General features: G+C 40.7%; 1 protein-coding gene across 1 annotated transcript in view; it reads right to left on the bottom strand.

The window, feature by feature from the left end:
- Positions 1-2,067: 2,067 nt before the first annotated feature.
- Positions 2,068-10,015, bottom strand: part of LOC143986900 (uncharacterized) — a 32,680-nt gene continuing 24,732 nt past the window's right edge. Inside the window, exon 8 of the mRNA XM_077485307.1 lies at positions 2,068-4,126. Coding sequence (XP_077341433.1) covers positions 3,063-4,126 — 1,064 coding nt within the window. The 3' untranslated portion in view covers positions 2,068-3,062. The remainder of the gene's footprint in view (positions 4,127-10,015) is intronic.

Here is a 10,015-nt window from a genome sequence, read left to right as displayed (position 1 = left end):
TCGATAAATGGTGGTTTGTGTGTGTGTGTGGGGGGAGGGGGCGGCATTGAAGGACCCAGGCCTTGGGGCAGCAAAGGGAGTAAATCCGGGCCTGTGTATATATCTGTGTATACAACGTGAGAGTAAATCTACAATGTGAGGGTAAATCTACATGTAATAGTAATAGTGTATACATATATAACCATGAACCTACCAATACCTACAAAAAGTATATATAGAACTGGGACAAACCTATTTCTTAGAACACCTGACCCAGTTAGACTTGAACTAGCTGTATGAATGTTACACCATATAAAGGGGTGGGTCCTGCGCAAATCGTGCCACTCAAATAAAATACACAAATTCAAAATAATATAAATATGTGCATACATACAATGCCGTGAAAAAAAAATATAGTCCAAAAAACAGCACGCATAAAAATATATAAAAAATATATTAAAAAATGGAAAAAAGGTTTAATGATAGAACAATAATAAAATGTCCGCTACTCAAGGCTCCCAGAACTCTCACCTTTAAACGAAGTGAATAAGCAAATCAAACAAACTCCAGGATTCTCTTATTTCATTCATAAATAATAAATAATAGCCATCAGGAAATCCAAAGGAGGGATGCAATGATACAATTCCGCCACTAGAGGGCCAGTCCCAGCTTCCAGAATAGGTGAAATGGATCTTCACTTCTATTTCACAGTGTATGGCTCAAAATAAGAGAGAGGAGGGGGAGAGAGAGAAACAGGAGACTTCCATAGTGTAGTAGTTTAAAAAACGGCAGGTAGATTTATTAAAAAGCAGTAAAGACTCTCACATTTTAATTGCAAAAACAAGCACAATCAGGAAGAGGGTATATTATGGATTATACCCTCTTCCTGATTGTGCTTGTTTTTGCAATTAAAATGTGAGAGTCTTTACTGCTTTTTAATAAATCTACCTGCCGTTTTTTAAACTACTACACTATGGAAGTCTCCTGTTTCTCTCTCTCCCCCTCCTCTCTCTTATTTTGAGCCATACACTGTGAAATAGAAGTGAAGATCCATTTCACCTATTCTGGAAGCTGGGACTGGCCCTCTAGTGGCGGAATTGTATCATTGCATCCCTCCTTTGGATTTCCCGATGGCTATTATTTATTATTTATGAATGAAATAAGAGAATCCTGGAGTTTGTTTGATTTGCTTATTCACTTCGTTTAAAGGTGAGAGTTCTGGGAGCCTTGAGTAGCGGACATTTTATTATTGTTCTATCACTAAACCTTTTTTCCATTTTTTTATATGTTTTTTATATATTTTTATGCGTGCTGTTTTTTGGACTATATTTTTTTTTCACGGCATTGTATGTATGCACATATTTATATTATTTTGAATTTGTGTATTTTATTTGAGTGGCACGATTTGCGCAGGACCCACCCCTTTATATTCATTATTTGATAGTTTGTGCTCACTATTTTGTCCTGCTGCATTTTTTAGTTAGCATTTGCACTTTATATCACTCAGGCTCTTTTTCACAGCATCTGTGTTTCATTATATCTGATTTTGGATTTTGTTCCACTTTAGTCACTTATTACCACTTAGCGGCGCGAAGGCTGACCACTTTTATTTTAATGTTACACCATGCTATGAATATCAAGTTCTTCATCGAGGCCTTCAGGCAAAAGAGATCATAACATATAGATCTGAAAGTTTTCCCTCCTGCACACAAAACCTCTTGTGTAGGAAGTGTACCTCTAGGAATGGATTTGATCGTGAATACTTCCAGACATTTTATATATTTGTTATGTATCTAGAGAAAATAGTGTGGGACACTGTGTTTGTCAAATCCCTTTTTAATAAACCTCCGATGCTCTCCAACCCTCGTGCGCAAGGTACATATCGTACAGCCTACGTACAAGAGGTTACAAAGGACACCACAGGATATACAGTAAATAACAAAATCCGTTCAGCAAGTAATAAACTGACTAATCTGGAAAGTAGTACCCTTATTGGTGGCAGTCTCAGGGCGACCATGAGTAATAAATTAGCAGGTGAGGCAACCTCTGTTGCAACATTGAAGTATAGTATAAAAATAGGCATTAATGTCAAACAGAGGTCTTTTATTGGAACTTTGTAACTTGCTTGGAGCAAAAATATTTTGTAATGTTTATTGATGATCTTTAAAATAATCCTATATTTAGTGTTGAAAGTGGACACAAATCTAGCTGTATTATCTGGTTGTCTATCAGTAGTGTCTTTGGGTTTTGATGGCATATCCATATGAGAAACAAAAGCATCCTGGACCATATCTCTGGGGTAGTTCTTCTCTTCAAATTTTCTCTGCATGTGCTTGCCTTGTTTAGTATAGTCTACCAACCTGCAATAGTTCCTCCTCAACGTATAAAACTGCCCATTGGGGATGTTCATCTGCTGGGTGGAGTGAGGTGGGTGGTAGAAGGGGGGTGAAAGTGTCCTTTATTGAAGGGGTTAAATATGTGGGCAACCCCCCCCATAAAAAACTGTCTCTGGCAGTGAAAGGGTTAAAGGAAACGTTGTCCTTTGGGAAGATGTTACATGTTCCTGCAGCGGCTCAGCGATCAGAGTCCTCTGTGTGACAACAGTGCGGGGAGAAGTTCCCCATACCGGCTGTCACTTTATAAAAAGAGCACGGCCGTGGCATTTATGCCCAGAGTTCTGTCCTTTGCCGAAGTCGGCTTGTAGTTTTCAATGAACTCGTACACGCTGCTGAGCTCGCTGGTAGATGAGGAACAAGGATATTGTAATAAGGGATGAGGTGATTGTCATAAGGGACAAGGAGATTAGGCCCGATTTAATCCCTCGGACAAGTCATTTTTTTTTCCAAAAAATATCCACACCACTGGAACTGTTTCATCCATGATGAAGATCAGCCATGGAGTATATCTGAGGCACATATCAGGGTGTGCTTCTTCCCCACATGAGAGATGTGATGTCCAGCAACATTCATATAGAAGATATTTCCCGACTCAAGGCACTAATACACCTCGAGGGTTGTGTGGGATCCCTGATGTACAGGACTACAGGACTTCAGTGAGGAACATTTCCCTCACTCAGGACAACATTACAGCTTTTCCCCCTTGTGAGATCTCTGATGTGTGGAAAGATGGGACTTCTGTGTAAAACATTTCCCACACTCAGGAGAGGAATATGGCTTCTCCCCTGTATGAGATCTCTGATGTGTGTAAAGATTGGACTTCACTGAAAAACATTTCCCACACTCAGGACAGGAATATGGCTTCTGCCCTGTGTGAGATCTCTGATGTGTGTAAAGACTGGACTTGTCTGAAAAACATTTCCCGCACTCAGGACAGGAATACGGCTTCTCACCCGTGTGAGATCTCTGATGTGTGTAAAGATAGGACTTCACTGAAAAACATTTCCCGCACTCAGGACAGCAATACGGCTTCTGCCCTGTGTGAGATCTCTGATGCGTGGAAAGATGGGACTTCTGTGAAAAACATTTCCCACACTCAGGACAGGAATACAACTTCTCTCCCGTATGAGATCTCTGATGTGTGTTTAGACTGGACTTTCGTGAAAAACATTTCCCACACTCAGGACAGGAATGCGGCTTCTCCCCCGTATGAGATCTCTGATGTGTGTAAAGATTGGACTTCACTGAAAAACATTTCCCACACTCAGGACATGAATGCGGCTTCTCCCCTGTGTGAGATCTCTGATGTGTGTAAAGATTAGACTTCACTGAAAAACATTTCCCGCACTCAGGACAGGAATGCGGCTTCTCCCCCGTGTGAGATCTCTGATGTGTGTAAAGATTGGACTTATCTGAAAAACATTTCCCGCACTCAGGACAAGAATGTGGCTTCAACCCAGTGTGAGATCTTATATGCTCATTAAGATAGCATTTATAATGGAAACACTTCCCGCACTCAGGACAGGAAAATCTCTTATCTGTTGGAAGGACGGTCCCATCCCTCACAGTCTGATGTTCCTCAGGATTAGAGGAATATGATGGTCCATCTACACTGTGTGGTGCCGGATGGACATTTGAGGTAGCCAGGTTTTCTCCTGGACTATACTGTGTGATGTCCTCATCTTCTACTTTACAGTCTGGAGACAAAGTGAGACAATCCGCTGAGGTTTTCCTCATCTCCCGTTCATCTACTAAAATAGAAATAAAAAGATTATTACTAGACATGAGCTGATTGGTTCCCCTAAATCAGGACTGCACCCACATCAGGCAGCTTGGTCTCTGAGGATCTTACAATTCCCCCCTCAAGGTAACTAGTAAATGGGTCCTCTGTAGGCCAGCAACTAATGATTATTTTCATAAATGATTAGTTGGCTGATTATTGTTTTGATTAAATCAACTAATTGTATAAAAAACTTCAAAAAAAGGTTGGTGTATAATTTAGTTAATATTCTTGAATATCTACAGTATCTCACATAAGTACACCCCTCAGTCACATTTGTGTAAATATTAGATTCTATCTTTTCATGTGACAACACTGAAGAAATTACACTTTGCATATGCTATGTAAAATAGTGAGTGTACAGCTTGTAGAAAAGTGTAAATGTGTCCCCTCAAAATAACTCAACACACAGCCATTAATGTTTAAACTGTTGGCAACAAAAGTGAGTTCACCCCTAAGTGAAAATGTCCAAATTGGGCCCAAAGTGTCAATATTTTGTGTGGCCACCATTATTTTCCAACACTGCCTTAACCCTCTTGGGCATGGAGTTCACCAGAGCTTCACAGGTTGCCACTGGAGCCCTCTTCCAATCCTCCATGACAGCATCACAGAGCTGGTGGATGTTCGAGACCTTGTGTTCCTCCACCTTCTGTTTGAGGATGCCCCACAGATGCTCAATAGGGTTTAGGTCTGGAGACATGCTTGGCCAGTCCATCACCTTACCTTGAGCTTCTTTAGCAAGGCGGTGGTCTTCTTGGAGGTGTGTTTTGAGTCCTTATGTTGGAATACTGTCCTGCGGGCCAGTCTCTGAAAGGAGGGGATCATGCTCCGCTTCAGTATGCCACAGTACATGTTGGCATTCATGGTTCCCTCAATGAAATGTAGCTCCCCAGAGCCGGCAGCACTCATGCAACCCCAGACCATGATACTCCCACCACCATGCTTGACTATAGGCAAGACACACTTGTCTTTGTACTCCTCACCTGGTTGCCACCACACACGCTTGACACCATTTGAACCAAATAAGTTTACCTTGGTCTCATCAGACCACAGGACATGGTTCCAATAATCCATGTCCTTAGTCTTCTTGTCTTCAGCAAACTGTTTGTGGTCTTTCTTGTGCATCATCTTTAGAAGAGGATTCCTTCTGGGATGACAGCCATGCAGACCAATTTGATGCAGTGTGCGGTGTATGGTCTGAGCACTGACAGGCTACCCCACCACCCCTTCAACCTCTGAAGCAATGCTCACAGCACTCATACGTCTATTTCCCAAAGACAACTTCTGGATATGATGCTGAGCCACACTCAACTTCTTTGGTGGACCATGGCGAGGCCAGTTCTGAGTGGAACCTGTCCTGTTATATCGCTGTCTTGGCCATTGTGCTGCAACTCAGGTTCAGGGTCTTGGCAATCTTCTTATAGCTTAGGCCATCTTCATGTAGAGCAACAATTCTTTTTTTCAGATCATTAGAGTTCTTTGCCAATGGGTGCCATGTTGAACTTCCAGTGACCAGTATGAGTGAGAGCGATAACACCAAATTTAACACACCTGCTCCCCATTCACACCTGAGACCTTCTAACACTAACAAGTCACATGATACCGGGGAGGGAAAATGGCTAATTGGGCCCAATTTACACATTTTCACTTAGGGGTGCACTCACTTTTGTTGCCACCGGTTTAGACATTAATGACTGTGTGTTGAGTTATTTTGAGGGGACATCAAATTTACACTGTTATACAAGCAATACACTCACTACTTTATATTGTAGCAAAGTTCAGTGTTGTCACATGAAAAGATAGAAGAAAATATTTACAAAAATCGTGACTGAGGGGTGTATTCACTTTTGTGAGATGCTGTATATGCAGAGGTAAATATAAATATCCAGATATAAAGTTGGATATTTAATCTACTCTGAGAATAACACACAGATAGATGTATTATTAGAGAGAGAATCTGCTACATATCAGAATCAGAGATCAATATTATTAAAATGTAAAAAAGAGGTAAAACGCTGTTTTGCAGATGATCAGACAGGAGTGTAATAAAATATGATGGATGACAGACTCCCTTGTCATAGACAGGTAGGTAGGTACAAGCTCCCTGCACCTGATGTCATTAGTGGGGTAAAATCGGCGTTCATTTTCCACCACAGTGATGGGAAAATTCATAGGACCAGAACAGAAAATGTGAATATTAAAAGCAAGTGAATTTTCAAACTACATACGAATAAGTACATTTCGAATAATTTTCATATAAATATTTGTGTGAATATTCTCGTCCAAAAATCAATCTTTGTATGGCCAGCATAGGACATTTAGTAGCAGCAGCATGATTTTTTTTAATCATCTGTTATGATGGGGTTGAAGAATATATTCCTTTATATTACAAAAACAGCAGATAATCACTACTAGAAGGGATTAATTTATACTGTGAAATAATGAAAGTAATATATTTTATATCATATATTTAATAATAAATATACTCAGAAGTAGGATATATGGGGATTTTACCTGAAAATCACACATGAAGATACATGGAGGTTGGGGGGGGGGGGGGGACGTTTATATATTAAAGTAATACTGAAAGCTAAAACTTTTGTCATGGATATAATAATTTTATATATAATGCACAATACTAGTAAACTTTTACTTTATGTAGTAGTAATCCCTGCACAGAGACCTTAGTCATTGTAAATGTTGGATTTCTTTGTTAAACAAACTTGTCATACTTACCTGCTCTGTGTAATGGTTTTGCACAGAGCAGTCCTGATTATTCTCTTCTGGACCCCCCTCCCTCACTGACTCCTCCTACGTCAGAGTTCCCCTATAAGAAGATACAATGTATAGAGTTCTCCTATAGGAAGTCACAAATTATAGTATAGAGTAACCCTATAGGAAGCAGCAAAGCATAGTATATAGTTCCCCTATAGGAAGCTACAAAGTATAGTATTCTCATATAGGAAGCCACAAAGTATAGTATAGAGTTCCCCATAGGAAGCCGCGAAGTATAGTAGAGTTCCACAATGTATAGTATATTATATAGTCCCCCTATCGGAATTCACAAAGTTTAGTATATTGTTCCCCTATAGGTAGCCACAAATTATAGTATAGAGTTCCCCTATAGGAAGCCGCTAAGTATAGTATATAGTTCCCCTATAGGAAGCTACAAAGTATAGTATAGTTCTCCTATAGGTAACAAAGTATAGGATAGTGTTCCCCCATAGGAAGCCACAAAGTATAGTATAGAGTTCCCCTATCGGAAGCCACAAAGTCTAGTATAGAGTTCCCCTATCGGAAGCCACAAAGTATAGTATAGAGTTCCCCTATCGGAAGCCACAAAGTATAGTATAGAGTTCCCCTATAGGAAGCTAGAAAGTTTAGTATAGAGTTCCCCTATAGGAAGGTACAAAGTATAGTATGCAGTTCTCCTATAGAAAGCTACAAGGTATAGTAAAGTTCCCCTATTGGAAGGTAAAAAAGTCTGCCTTTAGAATCACTTGCTTCCTTCTTATGCCCAGGACTACATATCCCATGAGACATTGCTCCTCACCTATTCAAGTCTAAGGCATTTACTGATGTGTATGGGTGGTGTACTGAGCTGTATTTTCTGATATGTAAAGAAATAATGCATTCTGTATGCAGGCCAATTAATCGACTGACCAACAAATAGATTATGAAAAATTGTTGACAACTATTTTTATAATCGATTATCAATCGATGATGACGATTAGTTGTTTCAGCCCTACATCTCTGACATCCTACCAGTTCATTTCTTTATTCACAGACTTTAGTCAGAGTGAGGAAACAACGAGAACCGTCTTTTATAGGAGTAACAGCGATGAGGGGATTATAGGACGAGTGTCCCCACCCCCTCTATCACTCATTGCCATCTTCCCAACACAAGAAGTCCTGCTGTTCATTATTTAGTCATGAACAATAGCAGGGCTGAGCCCCACCAGAGGTCAGAGAGTGAGGCTGGGGGAGAACAACCAAGATAAAGATTGGACTGATCCTGTAGACCACCATCATAGGATTACTGACTCCTCTCTCATTGTCACTTTCTGTTTAACCACTTCAGCCCCAGAAGTTTTTACCCCCTTCCTGACCAGAGCACTTTTTGCGATTCTGCACTGCTTTAACGGACAATTGCACAGTCATGCGACATTGTACCCAAATAAAATTTACGGCCTTTTTTCCCACAAATAGAGCATTATTTTGGTGGTAGGGATGAGCCGAACACCCCCAATTCGGTTTGCACCAGAACCTGCGAACGGACCGAAAATTTGTGCGAACTTTAGAACCCCATTAAAGTCTATGGGACTCGAACATTCAAAGTCAAAAGTGCTAATTTTAAAGGCTAATATGCAAGTTATTGTCCTAAAAAGGGTTTGGGGACCCGGGTCCTGCATCAATAGAAAAGTTTTAAAAACGCCAGTTTTTCAGAAGCAGTGATTTTATTGATTCTTAAAGTGAAAAATTCCTTTAAATATTGTACCTGGGGGTGTCTATAGTATGCCTGTAAAGTGCCATGTGTTTCCTTTGCTTAGAACAGTCCCTGCATTTCTAAAGGAACAAAAGTCATTTAAAACTGTGGCTTTAATGTAATGTCTGGTCCCGGCAATATGGATGAAAATCAGTGAGACAAACGGCATGGGTACCCACCTCAGTCCATTACCAGGCCCTTTGGGTCTTGTATGGATATTAAGGGGAACCCCGCACTTAAATAAAAAAAGAAAAGGCTTGGGGCCCCCAGGCCCTATATACTCGGAACAGCAGCATACAGGCGGTGGAAATAAGACAGGGGCTGCAGGTTTGTTGTGAAGTAGAATCGGTTTGTAATTTTGAACAGTTTTTTTGGAAAACAAAGGGAAGGGTTATCGCCCCTATAACATTTGTTTTGCTGTCTGTGCACCTCTTCAGAAGATTTCACCTCACTTTCTGCCCCAATGACAAATGTTTTTGGAAAAAAATTTTTTCTTTTAGTGAAACAAGGATTGGTGATAAAGCATCAGTGGAGAGTAGACACGTTTTTCCCATATCAACTCTTACACGAGAGAATTTCCCTTCCTAGGGGTAGATTTCATCTCACTTCCTGTTGTCTCCTTCTGTTTGCAAGTAGGAGTCATTTGTAAGTTGGATGTTTGAAAGTAGGGGCCTGCCCTACATGCTCTGCAAAAACTTGGGCCTAAAGTGATGGTGTTGCCACAACACTGTAAGCCCCTTACAGTTACTCTTGGTGGGCGCTGGAACACCCTGCTGTGAACTATTATATCAAGAATTCTAATTACATGTCATTGTTGAACAGTGGTAGAAAAATTGGGCCTTTGGTGGTGGTGGTGTCACAACACTAAGTCCTCACAGTTACTCTTGGTGGGCGCTGGAACGGGCCCTGCTGTGAAATATTATATCAAGAATTGTAATTACATGCCCCTGTTAAACAGAGTCACAAAAATTGGGCTTTAGGCACTGGTACCACAACACTGCAACCCCTCACAGATACTCTAGTTGAGTGCAGGAAGGAGCCCTGCTGCAAAATATCACAGCAAAAATTGTAATTACATGCACCTGTTAAACAGGAGCAGAAAAATTGGGCTTTAGGCACTGGTGTCACAACACTGTAACCCCTCACAGATTCTGTTGAGCGCAGGAACGAGCCCTGCTGTGAAATATTAGATTTAAAAATTGTAATTATGCGCCCCTGTTAAACAGGGGTGGAAAAATTGGGCCTTAGGCACTGGTGCCACAACACTGCAACCCCTCACAGATACTCTAGTTGGAGCGCAGGAATGAGCCCTGCTGCAAAGTATTGCATTAAAAATTGTAATTACACGCCCAGAACCAAAACTGTTCTTATAAG

Source organism: Lithobates pipiens, unplaced genomic scaffold (genome assembly GCF_037356315.1).
Source record: "Lithobates pipiens isolate NorthernLeopardFrog02 unplaced genomic scaffold, aLitPip1_a1.2 Scaffold_18, whole genome shotgun sequence".
Taxonomy (NCBI): Eukaryota; Metazoa; Chordata; class Amphibia; order Anura; family Ranidae; genus Lithobates; species Lithobates pipiens.
The sequence above is the reverse complement of the archived record's forward strand: the minus strand, read 5'-3'. Positions and strand labels throughout refer to the sequence as shown.